At 38.9% G+C, this 26,801-nt stretch overlaps 1 protein-coding gene across 1 annotated transcript in view; it reads left to right on the top strand.

Moving 5' to 3' along the window:
- The window catches only part of PFDN1 (prefoldin subunit 1), a 66,869-nt gene that overhangs the window by 23,821 nt on the left and 16,247 nt on the right, over positions 1-26,801 (top strand). Inside the window, exon 3 of the mRNA XM_032336519.1 lies at positions 7,608-7,692. Coding sequence (XP_032192410.1) covers positions 7,608-7,692 — 85 coding nt within the window. The remainder of the gene's footprint in view (positions 1-7,607; positions 7,693-26,801) is intronic.

Consider the following 26,801-nt stretch of genomic DNA (forward strand, 5'->3'; position numbering starts at 1 on the left):
AGGGAGAAGCAGACTCCCCAAGGAGCTGGGAGCCCGATGCAGGACTTGATCCTGGAAGTCCGGGATCATGACCTGAGCCGAAGGCAGTCGCTCAACCAACTGAGGCACCCAGGCACCCTGTCAGCTATCTTTTAAAATGATTAACAGTAGGGGAGCCTGGGTAGCTCAGTTGGTTGAGCATCTCACTCTTGTTTTGGGCTCAGGTCGTGATCTCAGAATCATGGAATCAAACTCCACACTGGGCTCATGCTCAGCATGGAATCTATTTGGCCCTCTCCCTCTGCTCTCTCCCTGCTTGTGCTCTCTCCCCCTCTTTTTCTCTCAAGTAAATAAATAAAATCTTTTTAAAGTGACAATAAAAAAAGGTCTCTTACATTCATCTTAATTTATACTGTCTCCAGTGCTTTTCATTTCTTTGTAAGTCGCCTTGTTATACTCCTGCTAAGGGACTAATTTTAACACTTTTTACGGTCTATATTTGTCAAAATAAATTGCCTCTGCCTTTTTTCTTTTTTAATTTTTCTTCATTTTTAAAAAGTATTTTAAAAAATTATTTCTGAGAGACAGAGTGTGCATGAGTGGGGAGAGGGATAGAGGGCGATAAAGAATCCTCAAGGAGACTCCCCACTGAGCCCACCATGGAGACTGACTTAGGGTTTGATCCCAGGACTCTGGGATCATGACCTGAGCTGAAGGCAGAGGCTTTAACCCACTGAGCCACCCAGGAGCCCCTCCTTCATTTTTGAAAGATATTTTCACTTTGTATGTACTTCTGGGGCAATAACTTTTTCCTTTCAGTACTTTGAAAATGTAAGTCCATTGTCTACTGCCATATATAATTTGTGATGAGAAGTTTGTTGTGCCTCTTTGTTTTTCTGAACATAATCTGTCATTTCTCTGGATGCCCCTAAGATTTTCTGTTTATCTTTGAGTTTCAGTAGTTTGATTATGCTACCTGTTTACATCTTTTGTTTTGTTTTGTTTTGCTTGGGTTTCTCCAGGTGTCTTGGAACTGTGATTTGGTGGTTTTTTTGTTTGTTTGTTTGTTTTGTTCTTTAATTTGTTTTAGGAAATTCTTGTTCATTATTTCTTCAGGTGCTTCTTCTGCTTCACTCTTTCCTTCTGTATCTCTAATCACACACATGTTGGACCTCTCAATATTGTTTTCTTAGGTCTTGCGTGCTGTTTCCTATTTTTTTGTTGTTTATTTTTTAAATAGTTTTTTCTCTTAGTTTGATTAATTTTTATTAACCCATCGTCAAGTTTACTTGAACTTTGCCATCCATCTAATTAGGAACACTGTAAATAAAAGCCTGTGCTGGAGATTTTTAAACCATACAGTAGGCCGAATTTGGACCATAACCCATGAGGAGGCCAGTTATGGTTACACATTCTTTGATTCTTTTTTTAAGTTAAGACTTTTTAAAAAAAATTTTTAGGAAATGTAGGATTACTTTTAGTGAGACTTCAGCAGCTCTTAGCACTGCTCACCAAAGTTTTATAAGTTGTTAATTATTTAATTTTGTGTCTTACTTTTAGAAATAGTTCACAATCTGCCTGATTTGCTTTTTGTTATCTACTTAAAAAAAAAATAAAAATAGCAGAGCCCTTATATTCCAGTAAGAACTGATACCTGAAACTAATATAATGTTACATGTTGGTTATATCCCACTTAAAAAAAGATACCCAAGTTTTTGGGTTTTGTTTTTTGTTTTTTTGAGTAAAAATGAAAATTTTTTTTTATGTCATGCTTAACTATTTAAAAAAAAAATTGAACTCCTAGCTTTTGTCTTGAAAAGTTATTTACATTCTGAGAATTAAAATGTAAAGATTACATAACTGATGTATCTTTAGTCAAATTAAAAAAAAATACCATTTCACTGTATATTTCATTTTTTTCTTGTGTTGAATTTTAAAAATATTTTTATCTTTTAATTGAATTGGGATCACCAGTGGGATGAGGCAAAGAAGCAAGATAGACTCACTCATTTTGTATTATTTTTATTTAGGATTTTATTTATTTATTTGACAGAGGCATAGCACAGGCAAGGAGAGCAGCAGGTACAGGGTGAGGGAGAGTAGGCTCTCCACCAAGCAGAGAGCCCAATGTAGGGCTTGATCCCAGGACTCTGGGATCATGACCCAGGCTGAAGGCAGCTGCTTAACCGACTGAGCCACTGGTGCCTCTGTTTTAAGTAGGCTCCACACTCAGCATGGAGCCCAACGTGGGGCTTGAACTTAAAACTCTGAGATCAAGACCTGAGCTTGAGATCAAGAGTCAGATGCTTAACCAGATGAGCCACCCAGGTGTCCCAAGATAGACTCCTTCTTATTCTTTTTTTTTTTTTTTTTTTAAGATTTTATTTATTGGGCGCCTGGGTGGCTCAGTGGGTTAAGCCGCTGCCTTCGGCTCAGGTCATGATCTCAGGGTCCTGGGATCGAGTCCCGCATCGGGCTCTCTGCTCAGCAGGGAGCCTGCTTCCCTCTCTCTCTCTCTCTCTCTGCCTGCCTCTCTGTCTACTTGTGATTTCTCTCTGTCAAATAAATAAATAAATAAAATCTTTAAAAAAAAAAAAAAAAAAAAAAGATTTTATTTATTTACTTGACAAAGAGAGAGCACAAGTAAGCAGAGCAGCAGGCAGAGGGAGAGAGAGAAGCAGGCTCTCTGCTGAGCAGGGAGCCGGATGTGGGGCTCCATCCCAGGACCCTAGAATCACCACCTGAGACAAAGGCAGCCAGCCGCTTAACCAACTGAGCCACCCAGGCACCCCTTTTCATTCTTTACTGTGCCACTTAATTTGTGAATGCCCTAAATCCTGTATGTTTTCAGATATCCTCCAGAAGTTTCTCACCCAGGGGAGCCTGGGTGAAACAGTCGTTGGGTGTCTGCCTTTGGCTCAGGTCATGATCCCAGGGTCCTGGGATTGAGCCCTCGTTGGGCTCCCTGCTCAGTGGGGAGCCTGGCTCTCCCTCTCCTACCCCCTGTGCTTGTATTCCCTCTCTCACTGTCCTTCTCTCTTTGTCAAATAAATAAATAAAATCTTAAAAAAAAAAAAAAGTAAAAGTTTCTCGCCCATATAAACTACATTATCATAACCATATTACTATGTCTAAATACTCTGTGTCAGGTGAGCATACCCAAAAGACAACATTGTCACTCATCTTGGGTTATATTTTGGGTAGGCAAATAACACTCTTAATTTCTGCTGAGATGTAAGAAAGTGGAAGTCACGGGTGCCTGGGTGGCTTAGTTGGTTAAGCGATTGCGTTAGGCTCAGGTCATGATCCCAGAGTCGCAGGATTGAGTCCCGCATCAGGCTCCCAGCTGCATGGGGCGTTTCCTTCTCCCTCTGACCTTCTCTCCTCTCATGTTCTCTCTCACTGTCTCTCAAATAAATAAATCTTAAAAAAAAAAAAAAAAAAAGAAGAAGTCATGTACCAACCTGCTGGACAGCTCAGAACATAACCTCTGACATTTCTCAGGAAGCAAACACAAAAGCCATCATAAAAATTATGTATTTAAAAAAATGTGTATTTTAGGTGGCATTATTCTAAATAAATTAGGAAATTAAATAGGAGGCTACTTGGGCTTGGAAGTTGACAGTGCAGGGCCAGTTAGCATTGGTTTCCAGTGTAAAGGCCTTTTATAAAGCAGTGACTCTGGTCTAGAATATATAATCCTGAATATTGTAAGCACATTCTTTGCATGTTATTTATCATATAAAAATAGCTTTCCTCTTCACAGTTTATTTTTCCTTTGTGGCACATTTTGAACTGCAGAGTCCTTTATCTACCATTTGGCTTTCCATAAGCTATCAGGCAGGATCTCTGTGAGATTCTCTACTTTGAGAAACTATGTGCCTAATATTTATTTATGATATGTGACTCATTATTACATTATTATGTGTTTTCAAAATAGTGTCTGATAATTCAGTGCCTTTTAACAATAGATAAAATGTTTCTAAAGACTTTTTCCAAAAATTCAGATGTTTCTTGAGGTGCTTCCCAGTCTTCATTGGATTTGTGGTTGGTGTTTTTTCAAAAATAAAGGACTAAACTAAAATTTCTCTAAGTTTTTTTTTTTTTGTTTAAATTTTACAGTGTAATTGCTCATTGAGGTAAACATTTGTGTCTACTCAGTACTCATCCTTGTTTAAAACTTTTGTGACTGAGATGTCCTTAGGCTTATAGTAAATTGGCTAGCTTCAGTGACATCTCTCTGGCCTTTGAAGTTGGCGCAATCCATTATAGCTACCTAAGGGTTGTGTGACTATGGAAAAACATATTTTTGTTGTTGAGTGTTCTTGCTTTCTAGTAATTTTATTTTCTGCTCAAGGGATTTAGAATCTGTTCAGATATTTTATTTTTAAAGGCCACATAAGTAATGACTTGATCTCTAATCTTAGCTTTGAAAATTTCCCAGACACTAATAAAGGTAATGTCTGATGACCTATTACATGAAAATACTACTCACTGGCCAGCAATCAGTGCTATTTAAAAATGTGTATTTTATTCTGAAAATTATTTCTATGGCTAAAAGGCTTTGTTAGTAAAATTGTGCATCTAATAACATAATTTGGTGACTTTAGGCCTAGATTTATAGTAACTTTTTACATATCACTGAGACAGTATAGTTTAAAACACTTTGCTCTTCAAAAACTACTTAATTCTTTTTTTTTTTTTTTAAGATTTTGTTTATTTTTGAGAGAGAGCAAGAGAGAGAGAGCACAAGCAGTGTGAGAGGCAGAGGGACAGGAGAAGCAGACTCCCCACTTAGTGAGGAGCCCAGCATGGGGTTTGATCCCAGGACCTGGAGATTATGACCTGAGCTGAAGGCAGCTGCTTAACTGACTGAGCCACTCAGGCTCCCCTGTACTAAATAGTTCTGAGAAAAATATTCAATAAATCATAGTCTTACCAGAAACAGCACCTGTCTCTTGGACTAGTAAGAATTTTTGGTCACAAAATGTTCTATAGTAATACTTATTTTGCCTGCATATGCACTATCTTGGCAGTGACTGTATGAGTACAATTTTAACGAAGGGATCAGCTTACTGCTGAAGACCAGGGTTATCAGTTAAATCATGTGGACTGTCCACATAAGGACATTAACAAGGTTGATTATTAGTGGAGTGAAAGAGAACTTTACCGGGTTGTATTATATATGACAGGGTGTATTCATAAAGAATAGGAACAGTTTTCTCCCACTGGTCTGGACAAAGCTGGAGTTGCCATTTGTGGTCTGTCTTTACTTGTTTTATATCTATAATAACAGATCCTCTTGGTAAAAACCTGCCCTAGGCACAGTGATGGTTTTTTGTTTGTTTAGCTTTGTGTTGTTGTTGTTTGTGGTTGGTAGAGAAAACTGCATATTGCTGCCTTGATAATGTTTTCTTATTTGGCATTCTGTTAAAGGGAGATATACTGGTCAGTGAATCAGAATAGAGAGCCCAGAAGTAAACCCATGCATATATAGTCAATTTATGATAAAGGAGACAAGGATGTACAGTAGGGAAAGGGTAGTCTCTTCAGTAAATGGTGCTGGGAAAACTGGATCACAATCTTACTTCATATTCAAAAATTAACTAAAAGTGCCTTAAAAACTTCAATGTAAGACTTTAATTCAATAAAACTCCTATAAGAAAATACAGGTGAGGGGCGCCAGGGTGGCTCAGTTGGTTAAGCACCTGCCTTTGGCTCGGGTCATGATCCCAGAGTCCTGGAATCGAGTCCCTCATCGGGCTCCCTCTCCACAGGGAGTCTGCTTCTCCCTCTGACCTTCTCCTCTCTCATGCTCTCTCTCACTGTCTCTCTGTCAAATAAATAAATAAAAAAAAAATTACAGGTGATAAACTCCTTGTATTAGTCTAAGTGAGGTTTTTTGCTTTGTTTTTGTTGTTTGCCTCTAACTCCCAAAGCAGGGGTAAAAGAAGCAAAAATGAATGAGTGGAACTACATCAAACTAAAAAGCTTCTGTACAGCAAAGGGAACTGTCAACATAATGAAAAGGTAAACTGCTGAATGGGACAAGATATTTGCAAATCATATGTCTGATAGGGGTTACTGTCTAAAATATTACGAAGAACTCCTACAACTCAACAACAGCAACAAAAAACAATCCAGTTAAAAAATGGGCAGAGTGAATAGATGTTTTTCCAAAGAAGACATACAGATGGCCAAAAAATATACGATAAAACACATACCCGCCCCCTCCACATGCGCATAGGAATAGTACTCAGCCATAAAAAATAATGAAATATTGTAATTTATGACAACATAGATGTAGCTTAAAGGTATCAGTCAAAGTGAAATAAGTCAGAGAAAGACAAATACCAAGTTATTTCTCTATCAGTGGAGTCTAAAAATACAGAACAAAGAAAACAAAACCCAGACTCATAGATGCGGAGTTTAGGGGTGGGGAGCAGTTGGGATGCAAAAATTGGCCAAGGGGATTAAGAGGTTCAAATTTCTAGTTATAAAATAACTTCAGTCTTGGGGATATAATGTACAGCATGGGGAATACAGTCAATAATAATATATTTATATGGTCAGAGATGATAACTAGACTGACTGTGGTAATCAGTTTGTAGTATATACAAATATTGAATCACTGTGTTGTACACGAGAGACTATTAGTGAGACTAATAGAATATTATTTGTCAACTGTGCTTCAGTAAAATCAACAACAAAAAAATGAAGTTTAGTTCTTTGTTGCTAAACTCTAAGTTATAAAAGTGAAGAAACTATCTGCCTAATTAATTTCAGCCTTTATTGGAAATGTGTTATAGCCTAGTTGGACACTTGATTCCAGTAGAAGGGAAATAATTCATTCACTTTTTTGAGGATAGAAAATAGTTCTTCTTCCTTTCTCTACAGCAAAAATCATGAACATATGTTCACAAAACGTATTCAATGTTAATTTTTAAAGTTTCTGCATATTTCCTCTCATCAGTTGTAAATAATGTATCTGCCTATAAAATGGAAAAAGTTGAAATTTTCCACTTGTGCATTTTGAGCTTCTCAGAGGTATTATAAAACTCTGGAAATAATAATAAAAGATACTAGGCTTTATACAGTGCTTTTTGTTTGAGGAACTCCTATAAACACTAATGCATTGATCCTAACACAGTACTTGATTGTGACTTTAAAAGGTCATGAGTTAGTGCTGTTACAAAAAAAAGTTTAAAAAGATTGGAGGGGGAGCTCTAACTTATAAATATTGTTTAAAAAATATCTAGATAAAGGTTGATCTAGACAATAGAAAAAATAAAAAGGGAGATTTTTGTTATTTAACTTTTCTCTTAGTCTGTGATAGATTTTTATCCCTTTAATTTTTTTTCATTTATTTATGAATCTTAAAGTCTGATTCCCTTCTTACTACTAGTAAGCAGAATTGTTTTTTAAATTTTTAGTTCTTCTCAGCCAAGGCTTAAGCCTGTGATGGTTTTCTGAGTTTGTCACATTAACATAGCAATGCATTTTATTGGTCCTGAATTAGGAGATCATTGTTTTAATTTTCTTAGTTTAATGTTTATGGTATGTAGCTGTTGATTTTGATGATTATGGTGGTCATGTGGCTTAATACTCAACTTTTTTGTGTTTTGTAGGTTTATTCTTCAGTCCAAGGAGGTAATTCACAGTCAACTATTAGAGAAACAGAAAATAGCAGAGGAAAAAATTAAAGAATTAGAGGTAAGTTTTAAGTGAATATTGACAGTAAATTTTAAGAAAAAGCTAATTATCTCACTGTGTGATGTTAAGTGAAAACATATGCCTGCCAAAGTCATGTAATATTGTTTTCATTTTTTCAAATTGTGTTAGAACAATAAACCAATCACATTCATGACTGTGTAAGATTCCACCCCTCTCCCTGCAAAGGAACAAAAAAAGGAGGGAAGGAAGGAAGAAAACAGAATAGTCTCTTGGAAATTTAGAGAGTTTTGAAGATGGGATGCTGTTAATCTGAATGTATTTTCTCCATTGCCTTCAAAAGAACATGTCTGTTTTTAAAAACAAAGCAGGGGTGCCTGGGCATCTCAGTAAGTTGGGTGTCCAACTCTTGGTTTTGACTTGGGTTGCGGTCTCAGTGTGGTGAGACTGAGCCCTGCGTTGCGCTCCCTCCTCAGCACATAGTGTGCTTAGGTTTCTGTCTCCTTCTGCCCCTCCCATTCGTTCTCTCTCTCACTCCTGCTCTCTCAGTAAAAATAGAAAAATCTTTAAAAAAAGGGTGGGGGGTACCTGGGTGGCTCAGTCGTTAAGTTTCTGCCTTCAGCTCAGGTCATGGTCCCAGGATCCTGGGATTAAGCCCCACATCGCATCGGGCTCCCTGCTCTGTGGGAGGCCTGCTTCTCCCTCTCACACTCCCTTTGCTTGTGTTCCCTCTCGCTGTCTTTCTGTCAAACAAATAAATAAAATCTTAAAAAAAAAAAAGGATAACACATATATGTTTAAACACCACATATTGTGGTGGGCTGGCTTGAGAGTGGGTAATGATAATAGTATTTAAAGGGTCTTGATGTTTGTCTCTTACGTATTGTAATTCATCTAACGTAGATAGGTATAACTATCTGAAGGATGGTTCTGCAATGAGGAAAAAACAGTTTTTCTCTCTCTTTGTTTTTTTTTGCTAGGGAAAAAGGTGATGACAGAGTAACTTAGTAAATTCTTGGATAATTGGAATTTATTACATTTTCCATATACATTAAGACCTTTGATGAGATCTTCTTCTTGGGCTTGAGTAGAAGGTCCATCCTATATATAGTAAAAGTTGGCCTGGGCAAAAGACTGGTTGTTATTTCTTTGGGGCCAAGATTTCCTGAAATGGGGGTGGTTGCAATGACTTCATAGGTCACTTTATCTAATTTTTGTGAGTACTGTTTGAGGCAGTAGTTCAGAATCTGACTCAGCCCTCTACGGAATTGGTGAGACACCCCCTGTATCCTCCTGGGGATTTCTTAGGGGCACCAACTTGGCATGGCCTGACTGTGTAGTGTCTTAGGTTACTTAGGTTTATTTTTGACTACTGGCCATAATTTAAACAAACTTGATAATAGATTTATAGCTTAGAAAGGTGTTTTGTAAAAACAAAACAATTAAGCATGCAAGCAAAAGACAAAAAAAGAAAAACTTAACTTTTTTTTTTTTTAAAGATTTTATTTATTTATCAGAGAGAGAGAGAGAGGGAGAGAGCGAGCACAGGCAGAGGCAGAGGGAGAAGCAGGCTCCCTGTTGAGCAAGGAGCCTGATGTGGGACTTAATCCCAGGACGCTGGGATCATGACCCGAGCCGAAGGCAGCTGCTTAACCAACTGAGCCATCCAGGCGTCCCAGAAAAACTTAACTTTTAGTGACCAGGTTGTTATTGTGTCCTATTTTATCATTCTTCTTAGCCCAACTGTTCTAGATTGAATTTTATATCTTCTACTGTTCTCAAAGTAACTTTTTTTTTTAAAAAAGATTTTATTTATTTATTTGACAGACAGAGATCACAAGTAGGCAGACAGGCAGGCAGAGAAAGAGGAGAAAGCAGGCTTCCTGCTGAGCAGAGAGCCCGATGTGGGTCTTGATCCCAGGAGCCTGGGATCATGACCTGAGCTGAAGGCAAAGGCTTTAACCCATTGAACCACCCAGGCACCCTCAAACAAAGTAACTTAAAAAAACTCAAAATAAAACTATTTCATGTAGATAAATGAAAACCTGTTTTTGCAGCTGTAGGTAAATACATCTAAAAATTATCCTGATGAATAAGTAACCAGATGTAAAGTACTGTGTATATGACTCTATTTTTATGAAAACACAGAAAGTAAGAGCTCTGTATAAACATTCAGAATGATATGTCGGTGGGGGGGGCACCTGAATGGCTCTGTCTCTTAAGCATCTGCCTTCAGCTCAGGTCATGATCCTGGTTCTGGAATCAAGGCCCTCGTTGGGCTCCTGAGGAAGGAGCCTGCTTTTTCCTCTCCCTCTGGTGTTCCCTCTGCTTGTGCTTTCTCTCTCTCTCTCTGTCAAATAAATAAAATCTTTAAAAAAAAAAAAAAAAAGGTCCGTATATGTATTACATTAACCCTGGTTACCCTAAGGAAATTAGGTGGGATATGGGCATGAAATTATTTTTTTTTTATAATCTTTGCATTGGATAAATTATAGCAAGCACGTGTTAACTTTTATAATTGAAAAGAATATTACGGTAAAATTGCCACAGATGATGATTTTAGCATACTGTTCAGTTTTGATATATGTTAGGATTTTTTTTTTTTTTAAAGATTTTATTTATTTATTTGACAGAGAGAGTTCACAGTAGACAGAGAGGCAGGCAGAGAGAGAGAGAGGGAAGCAGGCTCCCTGCTGAGCAGAGATCCCGATGCGGGACTCGATCCCAGGATCCTGAGATCATGACCTGAGCCGAAGGCAGCGGCTTAACCCACTGAGCCACCCAGGAGCCCCATAGGATTTTTTTTTTTTTTTTTTTTTTTTAAAGTAAGCTTGAAGTCACGATCCTGACATCAAGACCTGAGCTGAGATTAAGTTTTGGACAATTAATCAACTGAGCCTCTCAGACACCCCAGGAAATTTTTTTCCCCAAGTTACCTTTTTTTGGAGTTTTTCAAATATTGGTAGAGTATCCTGAATCTGCCAGATAATAGAAATAGATTAGCTGGCTTGTTGGTACTATTTGAAATGCTAATTGCAGCTACAAAAATGTTGCACAGTTAAACATCTTCTTTGCTAGAACATTTCACTGTGTTTTTTTCTTTTTAATCTTTTACATGTTTTTTTAATATGACAAAAGCATCATAATGTGTACTGTAAAAAAAAGAAAAATAGCCAATAAATACAGCATGATTAAATGAAGATGGTGTTTCCCCCTCTTCCCTGCACATCCCCAGATGTCACCTCTGCAGTTTGGTGTGTATCATTACAAACTTTATATTATAAACAAATTCATACACATGGATATACTTTTTTAAAAACAACTTTATTTTCTAAAAATATTTTTATTAGAGGGAGAGAGGGAGAGAGAGGCAGGCAGAGGGAGAAGCAGGCTCCCCATTGAGCCAAGGAGCCCAATCAATGCAGGACTCGATCCCTGGGATCGTGACCCGAGCCAAAGGCAGACACTTAACCAATTGAGCCACCCAGGTGTCCCTATACTTTTTTTTTTTTTTAGACTTTATTTATTTGACAGTAGGTGGAGAGGCAGACGGGGGAGGGGGGAGCAAGCTCCCTGCTGAGCAGAGAGCCCGATGTGGGGCTCGATCATGACCTGAGCCGAAGGCATTGGCTTTAACCCACTGAGCCACCCAGGTGCCCCACTATACTTTTTTTTTTTTTAAATAAAGAGGAGTTATGCTGTGTATACTGGTTTTCGTCACTTGACAGTTTATCTTTCCATTTCTAGTTTATATTTTCCACTTTCTTGTTTTCTACTTCTCTTATCGTTGTAGGTTACCCAGTATTTAATTAATTGCATGATCCCTATCTCTGCATTTAGTATACTTTCCAATACTGCCCTAATACGTATTTTTAATAGTATCTCCCACTGCACCCTCTCTTCTCTCCCCTTGAGTAATCCTATACTTTGCACTGCCGTACTCTTATAGTTTTGTTACCTCAGCCTGAAATGTATGCATGTACACAAGCCCACATGTGAACTAATGCATACATACATTGTTAATTGTAGTGTTCAGATTCTTTGTGTTTCTTACTGATTTTTTTTTTTCTGATTATTCAGTTAATTATTGAGAGAGAAGTGTCAAATCTCTATGGTGAGGGCGCCTGGGTGGCTCAGTGGGTTAAGCCGCTGCCTTCGGCTCAGGTCATGATCTCAGGGTCCTGGGATCGAGTCCTGCATCAGGCTCTCTGCTTGGCAGGGAGCCTGCTTCCTCCTCTCTCTCTCTCTGCCTGCCTCTCTGCCTACTTGTGATCTCTCTCTGTCAAATAAATAAATAAAAATCTTAAAAAAAAAAAACTATGGTGATACATACCAGTTTTTCCATCTTATAGCTTAGTGGGCACTGGTGTTTAGTGATCACTCTCTGTGTAGTTAAGTGCTCATTATTATTGTATACATAGTTTGGAGGATAGGTTTCATTTTGCTTTATATATCTGGGAATTTCTCAGCTCTTTTAAATATAATATTCCACTGACTTCTGGCTTCTGTTGTTACTGGTAAGAAGTCATCTGTCAGCTTAATTGTTGTTCCTTTGTCTTTTTTCTCTGGTTACTTTTCTTTTCTTTTCTTTTTAAAGATTTTATTTATTTATTTATTTGACAGATAGAGATCACATGTAGGCAGAGAGGCGGGCAGACAGAGAGGAGGAAGCAGGCTCCCCACTGAGCAGAGAGCCCGACATGGGGCTCGATCCCAGGACCCTGGGATCATGACCTGAGCTGAAGGCAGAGGCTTTAACGCACTGAGCTACCCAGGTGCCCCTCTCTGGTTACTTTTATGTATTTATTTAAAATATTTATTTATTTGAGAGAGCCTGTACACGAGTCGGGGATGGAGTAGAGGAAGAAGAAGAGAGAGTATCCTCAGACACCCCGCTGAGCGAGGAGCCAGACATGGGGCTGGATCCCAGGACCTCAAGATAGTGACCTGAGCCAAAACCAAGAGTTAGCTGCCCAACTGGCTAATCGACACAGGCACCCCTCTGGTTACTTTCTTTCCTTCTTTCTTTCTTTTTTTTAAGATTTTATTTCTTTATTTGAGAGAGAGAGAGAGAGTGAGAGAGAATACAAGTGGGGGTAGGGAGAGGGAGAAGCAGGCTCCTTGCTGAGCAGGGACTCTGATGTGGGGTTTGATTTCAGGACCCTGGGACCATGACCTAAGCCAAAGGCAGATGCCTAACGGACAGAGCCATCCAGGTGCTCCCACTCTGATTACTTTTAATATTCTCTTTGTCTTTCATGTTTTGTGGTTTCTTTGGGATATGTTTAAGTGTGGAGTTAGTCTTTTTATTATTTTATTTCCTTTTTTTTTTTTTTTAAAGATTTTATTTATTAATCTGACAGAATGAGAGAGCACTAGCAGGGGGGACAATGGGGAGAGAGAGGGAGAAGGAGACTCCCTGCCAAAGCAGGGAGCCAGATGCGGCGCTCTTTCCCAGGACCATGGGATCATGACCTGAGCCAAAGGCAGATGCCTAACCATCTGAGCCACCCAGGTGCCCCATACCCATATTTTCTTAATCCTACTTGGTTTAAGTTGGGTTTCCTGAATCTGAGGATTACGATCTTCCATCAGCTCTGGAAAATTCTTTTTTTTCTTTTTCTTTAAAAGATTTTATTTTGTTTCTTAGAGACAGAACAGGAACTGGGGGAAGGAGCTGAGGGGGAGGGAGAAGCAGACTCCCCACTGAGCCGGGAGCCCAGTGTTGGGCTCCATGCTAGGACATTGGGATCATGACCTTATTTGAAGGTAGACACTTAATCGATTGAGTTCTGGAAAATTCTTATATTTCTGAATATTATTTCTTCCCTATTTTCTCTATTAAGTGGTATTTCCTTCTGGAATTCCTCCCCCCACCCCCACCTTTAAAGCAGCTGTTTCCACCATCAGCAGTCACATCTTTTTGTTATTGTTGTTAAAGATTTTATTTATTTATTTGACAGAGAAAGAGCACAAGCAGGGGGAGCAGCAGGCAGAAGGAGAGGGAGAAGCAGGCTTCCCACTGAGCAGGGGGGCTGACGTGGAGCTCAGTCCCAGGACCCTGGGATCATGACCTGACACATAGGCAGCCTCTTAACCGACTGAGCCACCCAGGCACCCCTGCAATAGCATCTTAACTGGCTGTTTTAGTTTTTTCTTTTTCACATCTCTGGTTTCCCCCCCATCAATTCTTTTAATGTATTTAAGCTAGAATATCCTTTGTTACATATTAGGAAATCTGGTCCTGTTATGCCTGTGTAAAACCCATCATTGTTCTTGGGTAAAGTTCAGACTTGTTAACATACCTTCAAGGCTTTTTGTGAAATGACTCCTGTTTATTTCTCTCATCTCCCTCATTTCCTTTGCCTTCTTTTCTTTTCTTTTCTTTCTTTTTTAAAGATTTTATTTATTTGAGAGAAACTGAAACAGATAGTGAGAGAGCATGAGTGGGGAGGAGAGAGAGAAGCAGCCTCTCGACCAGTGGGGAGCGCAATGTGGGGCTAGATCCCAAGATCCTGGGATCATGACCTGAGCTGAGGGAAAATGCTTAATCAACTAAGCCACCCAGGTGCCCTCTTTGCTGCCTTTTACATTTTATACTCCAGCCTTTCAGAAATAATCCTGTTTTTAGAACTTGCTGTGCTTTCTTTGTTTCTATTAGATCTTTGGAAAAAATAATTTCCTCCACTGGGGAACTTTCTCCTCCTGTAGTTATTAGTGGCTCCATATATTAATACTCAAGCTCTTAGTTTAGGGCTACTTCTAGGAAGCATTTTCTGATTCCTCAGTCTTAAATCAGGTCCTTTTTCCTTATTCTCTCTAATGATTTTATCAGTTTTATACCACAGTATGGTAATTTGAGCATAAAAACTATCACCACTTGAGATAATTACAAATAGGGTTTCCTAGGGGCATCTGGGTGACTCAGTTGGTTAAGCGGCTGCCTTGGGCGCAGGTCGTGATCTCAGGGTCCCGGGATCAAGTCCTGTGTTGGTCTCCCTACTGAGTGAGGAGTCTGCTTCTCCGTCTGTCCCTCCCCACTGCTTGTTCTCTCTCTCTCCTCTTTCTCTTTCAGGTACTAATACCCTGCCTTCATGTTCCCTTCATATAGGGAGTTATGTTACTTACTGCAAGGGTAAAGGCAAGTACTAGCTAATTGGGCAGGTAGTCTTACTGTCTTTTCTGTCTTTTTATTCTTAACACTCCTGTGTTTACAAAATACTACCCAAATGTTGGGTTATTCTTTGAACCGTAGTCATTTTACTGGGATTGATGAGAAAATATTTTCATTAACAGATTCACAGTACAATAGTGTTTTTTAGATTTTTATCTGTCCTTTATAAAGATGATAAATCTTTATAAATCAAATTCTGGGAGGAACAAACACCATTTAATCCTAATGGTAATTAGTATAGACCAATGATGCTGATCCTGTTTAAGAGAAAATATAAAATGATGGCTTTAGTATGATAGAGTAACCATGTTATTTATGTCTATTTTTTACCCATTCTGATAGTTTTTGGGGGGGCACCTGAGTGGCTCATTTGGTTAAGCATCTGCCTTTGGCTCAGATCATGATCCTGGAGTCCTGGGACTGAGCCCCACCCTGGGTTCCCCGCTCAGCGGGAAGCCTGCTTCTCCCTCTTTGCTTGTGTTCCCTCTTTCACTGTCTCTCTCTCTGTGTCAAATAAATAAATAAAATCTTTAAAAAAAATTCTAGTAATTTTTAAGTAAAATAGCTGAAAGTATATATGATACATAATACAGTATATGTTGTTAGAAAAGTACAAAAGCTTAATTTCTTAAATGACATGAGTATAATTGGGATTTGGAATCATAACTGTGAGGTTTTTTTTTAATATTTTATTTTTTTCTTTGACAGAGGGAGATCACAAGTAGAGAGAGGTAGGCAGAGAGAGGGGGGAAGCAGGCTCCCTGCCAAGCAGAGAGCCTGATGTGGGGCTTGATCCCAGGACCCTGAGACCATGACCCGAGCTGAAGGCAGAGGCTTTAACCACTGAGCCACCCAGGTGCCCCCATGACTCTGAGTCTTATCTGTTTTTTTTTTTTTAAGATTTTAAAATTACTTTTAGGTAATCTTTACACCCAATGCAGGGCTTGAACTTACAAGCCTAAGATCGAGTTGCATTCTCCACCAACTGAGTCAGCCAGGTACCTCTCATCTGTCTTTGTAAAAATAATTTTCTTTTTGAAATGTACAACATTGCTACAGTGGGAATATAGAAGTTGTTTTTTGTTATTTTGTTTTGTTTGAGAAAATTCAGTTTTAGTTAAAGTTGAGTTACAACATTATTGATTGAGGAGATATGTTCTAAAGAGTGAAAAAAAATACTTCCTGTATTTTTTGCTCACTTTTTTTGAAGTAAGAAGGGTATAATTTATGGAGTTTTTTTTGCTTTAAAAAAAAAAATTGGATTCAGCTTTCAGATGAGCCTAGAGCTCAATTTCTGACCCTCTTGCCTTACGAATCTCAACGTTTTGGAATCCTTGAGATAACTGTAAGCTTTCAGTGATGTGTTTGAGCGCATTTTAAAAACCAGGTTCATGCTTAGGTTTGCTCCCTTGTTCCAGGTGAGGGGCAATTATTGCTTGATCCTCATCTGCATTTAGTCTAAAGTCCTCATTAGCTTTTAGACACCCACGTGTACTGGGTGGCCACTTTCTCTCCTTTATCTTTGATGTGGTCACCACACCTTCCACTACCCTGGTTAACTTAGCAGTGACATAATAAAAATAAGAGTAAGGAAACCCAGGACATTCTGGCCTGCATAATGCCGCTTCTGACGCAAAATATTATAATCTCAGGGTTGTGAAATAGCTTTGTAGCTCATGCTGTAAATAAAATCTAAAAAACTGTAAAAGTCCCAACTCTTGCACAAAAAAACGACAATTTTGGTCAGATAGTGGTTCCTGAAACAAGGAGGAAGAATAGTGGCAGGGCAACTGGTAGGAGGTGCTTGTGACATTCTGCAGTTGGCTGAGTTTTGAGACTCTGATGAGAAAATGTTTTGGAGGAGTTCCCATGATTGAGGAAGTTTTACTCTGCCTATTGAAGATCATTTTTTCCATAGCATGGGTGGTAACTGGTAGGCACTTGGCTGGATGTCCATGTTTTGCCCTGAGTACTTCATTTTTAAGGTGGCACCACTGTGGAAATTATGGGAACCCCTCTTTGGAGGTGATGTCAGATGAACATTATTACATGATAGTGATTCTGTGATGTTTCGAGAGGACAGGTGAGAGAAGAGCCAGTGATGGGATTTTTTTTTTTTAAATTTTAAAGATATTTATTTATTTATTTATTTGACAGAGAGAGAGAGAGAGAGAGAGAGAGATCACAAGTAGGCTGAGAGGCAGGCAGAGAGAGAGAGGGAAGCAGGCTCCCGCTGAGCAGAGAGCCCGATGCGGAGCTCGATCCCAGGACCCTGAGATCATGACCTGAGCCGAAGGCAGTGGCTTAATCCACTGAGCCACCCAGGCGCCCCCAGTGATGGGATTTTAAAAAACACATTAGACAAGAATTATACTCAGTGCTGGCATAGCTCAAAATTTAGAATCCATTAAGAAATTAGTCATTTATTTTGTAGTGAAATATAGCATTTAAAATAAAAAAAGGGGCGCCTGGGTGGCTCATTGGGTTAAAGCCTCTGCTTTCTGCTCAGGTCATGATCCCAGGATTCTTGGATCAGGCTCTCTGCTCAGCGGGGAAACCTGCTTCCTCCCTCTCTCTCTGCGTGCCTGTCTCCCTACTTGTGATCTCTGTCTGTCTAATAAATAAATAAAATCTTAAAAAAAACCACCTTAAAATACATAGAGCTTAATACAAATTGACATGCATCAGGCTCTCCCACTCTTTTCTTCCCTTAATCACAGTGCCATTCCTGCCCCTTCCTATAGCTACAACCCTAGTTTTTGTGATAGGTATTAACTTTTTCCTTTAAGTTTTCATTTAAATTCCGTTTAGTTAACGTACAGTGTACTGGTGCACCTTCTTGGCTCAGGTCATGATACCAGCGTCCTGGGATTGAGCTGCACGTTGAGTCCCATGTTGTGCTCCCTGCTCAATGGAGAGTTTGCTTCTCCCTCTGCCCCTCCCCCGATTATGCTTTCTCTCTCTTTCTCAGATAAATAAATGAAATCCTCAGCCCCCTCCCCAAAACCCAAACAAACCATATAGTATACCCTTAGTTTCAAATGTATCATATAGTGATTTAGCACTTCCACTTTCACAGGTGCTCATCACAAGTGTACTCCTTAATCCCCATCACCTGCTTAACGCATCCCTTCACGCACCTCCCTTCTGGTAACAATCAGTTTGTTCTTTATAAGTAAGAGTCTGCTTCTTGGTTTGCCTCTTTTTCTTTCTTTTCCTTTTGCCTATTTGTTTTTTTCTTAAATTCCACATGTGAGTGAAATCATATGGTATTTGTCTTTCTCTGACCGATTTATTTTGCCAGCATAATACTGTCTAGCTCCATTCATGTCATTGGAAATGGCAACATTTCATTTTTTTTAATGGCTGAATAATATATACCATATCTTTATCTAGTCATCAGTTGGTGGACATTTGGGCTATTTCCATAATTTGGCTCTTGTAGGTAATGCTGCTGTAAGTATCAGGGCGCATGTATCCCTTTGAATTAGTACTGTTTTTGTTCTTTGGGTAAATACCTAGTTGAGTGATGCTAAATTGTAGTTTTACTTTTAACTTTCTGAGGCATCTCCATATTGTTTTCCAGCATAACTGCACCAGTTTGCATTCCCACTAACATTGCATGAGGGTTCTTATTTCTTTGCATCCTTGCCAACACCTGTTGTTTCTTGTGGTTTTGATTTTATTCATTTTGACAGGTGTGAGGTGATCTCTCATTGTAGTTGTGATTTGCATTTCCCTAATGAGCAATGTTAAGCCTTTTTAGTATGTCTGTTGGATGTCTGTATGTCTCTCTTGGAAATATGTCTGTTTACGTCTACTGCCTGTTTTTTAATTGGATTATTCATTTTTGGGGTGTTGAGTTTAACAAATTCTTGATATATTTTATTTATTTATTTTAGAGAGGGAGAGAGAGTATGTGCCTGAGCAGGGCCTGGGGCAGAGAGAGAGAGAGGGAGAGAGAGAATCCCAAGCAGACTCCCTGCTAAGCATGGAGTACAGTGCTGAACTCAGTCTCAGGACCCCAAGATCATGACCTGAGCTGAAATCAAGAGTCAGGCGCTTAAGTGGGTGAGCCACCCAGGTACCCTGGCTGCCTTTTACTTTTGTTGATAGATTCCTTCTCTGTGCAGAAGCTTTTTATTTTGATGTAGTCCCAGTAGTTTATTTTTGCTTTTGTTTCCCTTGCCTCAGGAGTTATAATCTAGAAAGAAGTTGCTATGTCTGATGTCCAACAAGTTACTGCCTTTGTTCTCTTCTAGGACTTTTATGGTTTCAGGTCTCACCTTTGGTGCTTAGTCCATTTTGAATTTATTTTTTAAAAAAAGATTTTATTTATTTATTTGACAGAGATCACGAGTAGGCAGGGAGGCAGGCAGAGAGAGAGGAGGAAGCAGGCTCCCCGCCGAGCAGAGAGCCCAATGCGGGACTCGATCCCAGAACGCTGGGATCATGACCTGAGACAAAGGCAGAGGCTTTAACCCACTGAGCCACCCAGCTGCCCCCATTTTGAATTTATTTTTGTGTATAGTGTAAGAAAGCGGTCTAGTCTCAGTCTTTTGCTTGTAGCTGTCTAGTTTTCCCAGCACCATTTTTTGAAGAGATAGTCTCTTCCCATTACATACTCTTTCCTGCTTGTTGAAGATTAATTGACCATACAATTATGGGTTCATTTCTCAGTCTTTTTTTTTTTTAAAGATTTTATTTATTTATTTGTCAGAGAGAGAGGAGCGAGAGCGAGCACAGGCAGACAGAGTGGCAGGCAGAGGCAGAGGGAGAAGCAGGCTCCCTGCCAATGTGGATGTGGGAGCCAGATGTGGGACTTGATCCCAGGACGCTGGGATCATGACCTGAGCTGAAGGCAGCTGCTTAACCAACTGAGCCACCCAGGTGTCCCGATTTCTCAGTTTTCTTTTGGGTTCCATTGAACTGTGTGTCTGTTTTTGTGCTAGTACCAAACTGTCTTGATGACTACAGCTTTGTAGTATGACATGAAGTCTGGAGTTGTGATGCCTCCAGCTTTTCTTTTCTTTTCTTTCTTTCTTTTTTTAGAAATGATTTTATTTATTTATTTGACAGAGATGACAAGCACACAGAGAGGCAGGCAGAGAGAGGGGGAAGCAGGTTCCCCACTGAGCAGAGCGCCCAATATGGGGCTCGATCCCAGGACCCTGAGATCATGACCTGAGCCAAAGGCAGAGGCTTAACCTACTGAGCCACCCAGGCGCCCTTGCTTTTCTTTTTCAAGATTGCTTTGGCTATTTGGGGTCTTTTGTGGTTCCATACAAATTTTAGGATTGTTTGTTCTAGCCCTGTGAAAAATGTTGTTAGTGTTTTGATAGGGATTGTATGAATGTGTAGATTGCTTTGAGTAGTATGGTCATTTTAACAATATTTGTTCTTGCATCCATGAGCATGGAATGTCTTTCCGTTTCTTGTGTCATCTTTAATTTCTTTCATCAGTGTTAAGGTTTCAGAGTACAGGTCCTGTACCTCTTTGGTTAGGTTTATTCCGAGGTATCTTACTGTTTTTGGTGCAATTGTATTCTTTTCCTTTCTCCTTTTTAAAAATTTTACCACCTAGGGATGCCTGGGTGGCTCAGTTGGTTAAGCAGCTGCCTTTGGCTCAGGTCATGATCCCAGCGTCCTGGGATCGAGTCCCACATCGGGCTCCTTGCTTGGCGGGGAGCCTGCTTCTCCCTCTGCCTCTACCTGCCATTCTGTCTGCCTGTGCTGGCTCTCTCTCCCTCTCTCTCTCTCTCTGATAAATAAATAAAAAAAAAATAATAATAAAATCTTAAAAAAAAATTTTTTTACCACCTGTATATATCCCCCCCAAACAGTGTATTTTACTTCCATTTGTTCTTACGCTTCATATGAACAAAATCATTCTATATGTATTTTTTGCCTCCTTTTGATCACCGTTGTGTTTGTGAGGTATGTCTGTGTTACTCGAGATTGTGATTTGTTCATTTTCATTGCTGTATGTTATTCCGTTATGTAGAGTTACCACAATTTATCTTCATAGAGAGTCCATTTTTATTCTTAACAAGTCAAGATGTTTAATAGAATGTACAATTAATCTTTAGTCATTTGCTGAAGGGAGCTCTTTTTCAGAGACCTATGCTGCTCTGACCCAAGACTTTGAGTACTAAAGTATAAAATGTCTGTACTCTAAAAATTAGCTTGTTGGTATCTCACCTCCAGCTAGGTCACTAGACCCTCTGAGTGGCTTTTTGTTGTTAAAAAAAATAATTGCAAGTTAGTAAATTCATCTCTGTTCCATTTTTTGACTTGGAGAGTCCTCAGTGATGTTTCTCTTGCCATCCCATACTTTGGGATTTCAGATATGAATACTTATCTCTTTATAGAATTTCATTTGCATTCTCAACATTTTATAAAAATGGGTGTTTGTTTTAAAATAGTTTTTAGTTATTTAAGACTTAAATCTAAAAGAGCCTGATGGTTGGAAGCCCTAAAGTTTGTAGTGAACTATATATATTCTCTCTCTCCTGGTGTCTTAAGGCTTAATGTAGCTGCATAATCTTCCTCTTTGGCTTTTGGAGAAAGACGAGTCTGAAAAAGCCCAATATGCTCTTTTTCTGGTTGAGTATTCTTTGTTGGTTATTATCAGTATTTTCAATGCCTCTGTCAGTGTATATGTTTTGTTATGATCCAAGATCTAATATTTACCCAATGTAAACTGTGAGGTATTTTACTTCCTTATTAGAAATATTTCAGTTCAGGGATGCCTGGCTGTCTCAGTCAGTATAACATGTGACTCTTTATTTCAGGGTTGTCAGTTTGAGTCGTACATTGGGGATAGAGTTTACTTCAAAAATAATATTTCAGCTCTGGTGAGAACTCAGATGTGATCCTTTCAAATAGATTTGGCCTGTTAACTAGACAGTCTTCCTTATTTGTAAAATACACATTACAAATATTTTACACATAACACTGCTCTGATTTCATTTGTTGACTGATATGTGTGTCTTCTTTTTATAGTTAAGGTAAAAGAAGGATTTGCATTCCAATTAGACTTGAGTTAAGCTTTCTGCATCTTCAGTCTATTAGTCCTTTATTGTAGAATGCACTCCCAGGGTGCCTTGATTTCCTTCTTAGAATATTTGTCTATATCCACACCAGACTATCCCTTTAAGTGCTTCAGAGGGTTGTTGACTGACCTCAAGTTTCACTGTTTTGTATTTTTTGTGATCTGACTTTTCTCTGTGCCTAACCATGATTATTTGTCTTTATCCTCCTCCCTCCCATGCATGAGAGTTCCTGCAGTCACTTTCAGCCTGTCTAGAGAATGATTTCTTTGATGAGTTAGACTTTGAATTTCCTTTCATGTTACTGCATGCCTCCTTGCTCTTGTATCTAGATGGTAAGGGGATGTTAATCAGTATATTTTCTTTACTCTAGATTCTGAGTCTGGTCAGTCCTTACAAACACAAGTCTTCCCTAACCCGAAGTAATAGATACTGGCCAGAGGAAGTGAGTTGTTCGAAACTCAGTGTGGACAGGCCACACCTGTACTAATGAGCACACTCTGCATGTCGGCTCAAAAGAACAAGATCCATACTGATATTTGAACCATAAATAGAGATCTCCAAGTCTACTAGATTTACAACAGAGCATTCATTGCCCTAGATTCCTAATTTAAATACCTTCTGCTGAGTTAGGAGTTCTGAATTCTACCCCTTGCTGTACTCTAAGCTTCAGTGTCCTCATCTGTAAAATGAGAGATTGGATTAGAAGATATCTGCGGGCAGTTCTGTTAAATTTATTGTTATAGCCTTGGTATTCTTCTGAATTGAAACTTGAGGAGCAAAAATGCCCTCTTAAAAAAAGATGGAAGGAGGCAAAACAAAACAAAAACCAGTTTCCTTTCATGTCCAGATTTAATTTAAAAAGTTAATTGGAATCCTTTTCTTTGAAGGTAAAATAAAAGTAGTTTTCTGCTCACAGCTTTGTGATTAAAATGTAGTAAAAGGTAACATTTCTTTTGATATCTTTGTAGTAGTTGCTTAAATTACAGTAATTGCTTGTAATAGCTTAAGGTATATATTGGGCATTACCTGTTTTAGAGATACTTTTGCATGGAGCTGTATTATTAATCCCACATATGTAAGTTAAAATAACAGACCCAGAAAGACATCATTTTATTCGTTTGTAGAGCTTTATTTTATACTGTCTTATAATATATCATACTTGGAATAGTGGCAAAAAATGTTCAGAAATTGTTCATAAATCATAAATTCCTGAACATACATGGACATTTACCTTACTAAACAATAAAAAAAGTATTTTTATGAATTTTAATCTGCTGAGGCAGATAGTTCTACTACGTTATCCCTTTTGTTTTTTCATTTTTTCTGAGAATTTTTAGTACATTATTTCGTTTATAAATAGAGTGTCTGTGGGCGGTGCTTTCTTCCTAATTTTGATTAATTAGAGGAGTTTCTCCTTCCTCACTTAAGCTTATTTCAATTCTTTAACCTGTCACCAGCATAATAAAAATATTTGAATTCCATCACTATTCATGAAGCCCTTCTTTTGGGTACATAATTATCTTGTGATGGAATTCTTCCAGAATGGACACAGATGCATTTTACTCCTAACTTTTGTGTAAAACAACTTAGTTCATTTTATTCTGCTTTTGTTTTTAAGAAAACACATGTGAGGGTGGAACAGTCCTCCAGATCAGGAAGCATTATCGGTTTCCACTGATGTTTTATATGGACTCTGTTTTTATGTGAGACTCTAAAAGCTCAAACTCTGCATGATGCTATGAAGACATGGAAAATGATTCTTTCTTAGGGTTGGAGGAAGTGATGACTAGTGTTTTTTTGCTGGTAGTATCTGATAGTCCCCCCTCCCTTTAGCTATTCTAGGCATGTTTAGTTGTCAGGCGTTGTCGGACTAAATTGCTAAAAATAATAAATAAGGGGGAGGCTGTTCTAAGGCCAGATCTTGCCGCTGTCTGTAATCTGTTTAATTTAGTTCCTAGGGAGAAAGGGCAAAAGGAACATGGTGCCATTCCCACTGAATGGATTTTTTGTTTAAAGTGCTGACAAGAACATTGTTTGAACTCTCCTTTTTCCTAAGCCCCAGTGGGCTTACGCACCCACATCCACTTGCAGAGTACAGCCAGTGCTGGGGGACTCAGAGCATGCTCCAGTCAGTAGTTATGCTAGAGGTTAACCAGGTGATTGCGGTCTTTTCCTAGCCTTTTAATGTGGCTTTTGGCAGTGGAAATGCACAGTTAGTGTGTGAGAGAGAGTGAGAAGGAGAGAACGGTGTTTACAGATGGGAGAATGAGTGTGAGAATAAAGAAATCTTTCTGTTCAGTCCTTTTCCCTAACTCATTGTTCAGAGAGTCAGGTTGTTTGATGAAATTACCGCCTGGTTGAGCCCGGTATACCTGTGCAATTTTAACCCATAGCGCCAGCATGAAGTTCTACTTGGATTTGGCTCTTGACCTCTCTTTGCTTTCAGTTTTTCCTAATAATAGAAATAACTTTCTATAAAGTAGACATAGCAATCTAGTACTTGTTTGTAAAGCAAAGGAATTCACAAAGGAATGATTTACATGCCTTTCCTGTCCCTTGCTATGTATTTGCCAGTGGTGGACCAAAGTTTCAGTTATATTGTGGTATTCTGCAGTTTATGTGGACCCACCTGAGGGATTATTGATTTGTATATTCTTAGGTTGCTTACTGATCTCTGTATCTGAAGTTGTATCCCAAATCCCTTCCTTCGTATATATATATTTTTTTGTTTTGGGGGGAGTTGGGGAAGGTGGTCTGAACCTGACCACTTTTTAAGCACCAAAGAAAGAAATGGATTGGTTTTATTATTTGGGGGGAAATGTCTTGGGGAAGCCTCTATTAATGTTGAGCTTTAGGTGTTTACCTAAAGCTTTGGGATCTGAGCACTTGGACACTGCAGGCTTTGGGAATGCTTACTTTTGGACATTTCTTAAGTCACCAACCTGCCCTACTCTCTAACTTAATGAAATCATGATTTTAACTGAACTAAAGGTTCTCAAATATATAATTTAGAACACAGTCTTCAGGATTATCTGGGATCTGTATATATGATAAAGTCTTGTGATTCATGTAGAATGACATATCTGGCAGTGCTTTAAATATTTTAAAGTGGTTCAAAACAGATAAAATTTGTGGTTGAGTTTAATCAGCTCCAGAAATTTATAAAGAAAAACTTCACTTTTTGTTTAGAACTTGGGCTTTCTTTGGAGTTCAAATTCAGAGGCTTCTTTAGTGCATACTCTCTGTCTCTTTTCACTAGGTAAATGGTAAAGAAAAATAAAAGAGAAAGAATGAGCTTCTGATTGTATAGTTGAAGCCTTAAACTGAATCCAGTTTCAAACTAAACTATAAAATACCGATTGCCATAAACTTTTAAACTTAGATACTTTTAATAGCAGAGGCTGAACTTTTTCACTTAAAACTGATTCCTTTGGGAGGACTAAACAATTCCTAGATTTATAACATAAGACTTTGGCCAGTAACGTTGTTAGATGGACCAGAAGACATATACGCATATTTTAAAAAAGGCATTATTAAATGTTTGCTGAGTGTCTGAATTACACACAGTACTTTGGGATATGTCTGTGGAGGCTTTTTGTTCTTTCTTTTATACATTAAGGAACATATAGTCTGTTGTATTTGCTATATGCCAAGCAGTGGTATATGCGATGTAGGCAGAATTAGCAAAGGCCCTCTTGGGCATGGAGCTTATATTCTGGTGAATGGGAGGGGGCAAGAGATAATAATATAATTTACAAATGCTAAAAAGAAAAATAACTTGGAGTAAGGAGAGAGAGAATGATGGGAATGTATAAGCTGTTTTATATAGTGTTAACAGGGGAGGTTTTTCTTATAAGGTGGTATTTGAGCAGTACTTGGAACAAGCTGCATGTACATCCGGGAGAAGAGGACTCCAAGCAGAGGGGCTAGCAAATATGAAAACCTGAAGGTGAGAGTGTAATTGACCAGTGTAATTACACTCTAGCTGAACTGGCCTCCTTGCGGTTCTTCCAACAGTGTCTGAATTACACTCTCTGGATCCAGTTTCAAATATGAAAACCTGAAGTTTAAAAGTTTATGGCAATCGGTATTTTATAGTTTAGTTTGAAACTGGATCCAAAGAGTGTAATTCAGACACTCTTGGAAGAACAGCAAGGAGGCCAGTTCAGCTAGAGCTGAGTGAGGTAGAGAATACTAGGTGAAGAAATCAGGGAAGGGTCTGGGAGTAGATTAAATTTTACAGGGCTTGCAGGCCATATTAAGGATTTTGGATTATGCTCTAGAATTGGGAATTTGGGAATGGTTTTGAACAGATGAACTAGATGATCTGATTTCATTTTTTAACGAGACCAGACTGGGTACTGTATTATAAATTAGATTAGGGGTGGCTGGGTAGCTCAGTCAGTTAAGTGTCCATCTCTTGATTTTGGCTCAGGTCATGATCTCATGGTCCTGGAATTGAGACCTATGTCAGGCTCCGTTCTCAGTGGGGAGTCTGATTGAGATTCTCTCTCTCCCTTTGCCTGCCCCCCCCAAATAAAGAAATAAATATTCTTTTAAAAGGGTAATGGATTATAGGGGACAAGGGTGTAAGCATGGAGATCTGTTAGGAGACTGTTATCCAAGTAAGAGACTGATGGTGGCTTGGACTAGGGCAGTGCCAGTGGAGGTGGTCAGACTCTGGAAATATTTGAAGGTATAGCCAAAGACAGTTGGGTGTAGGGATGAAAGAAAGGCCAAAAATTTGGCCCCTCCTTCCTCCCATGTGTATCATTCATTCTCCTCTTGGAGAGATCTGGAAGGGGTTCATGGGAGAGGGGTCATTTCATCTGGACCTTGACAGTCAGAATTTTGCTTGCTTAGGGCCAGGGCAGAGGAGAGAACATTTCAGATCAAAGAAATAGTGGTGATAGATGTCTGGA

This window comes from Mustela erminea, chromosome 3, assembly GCF_009829155.1.
Source record: "Mustela erminea isolate mMusErm1 chromosome 3, mMusErm1.Pri, whole genome shotgun sequence".
Lineage (NCBI taxonomy): Eukaryota > Metazoa > Chordata > Mammalia > Carnivora > Mustelidae > Mustela > Mustela erminea.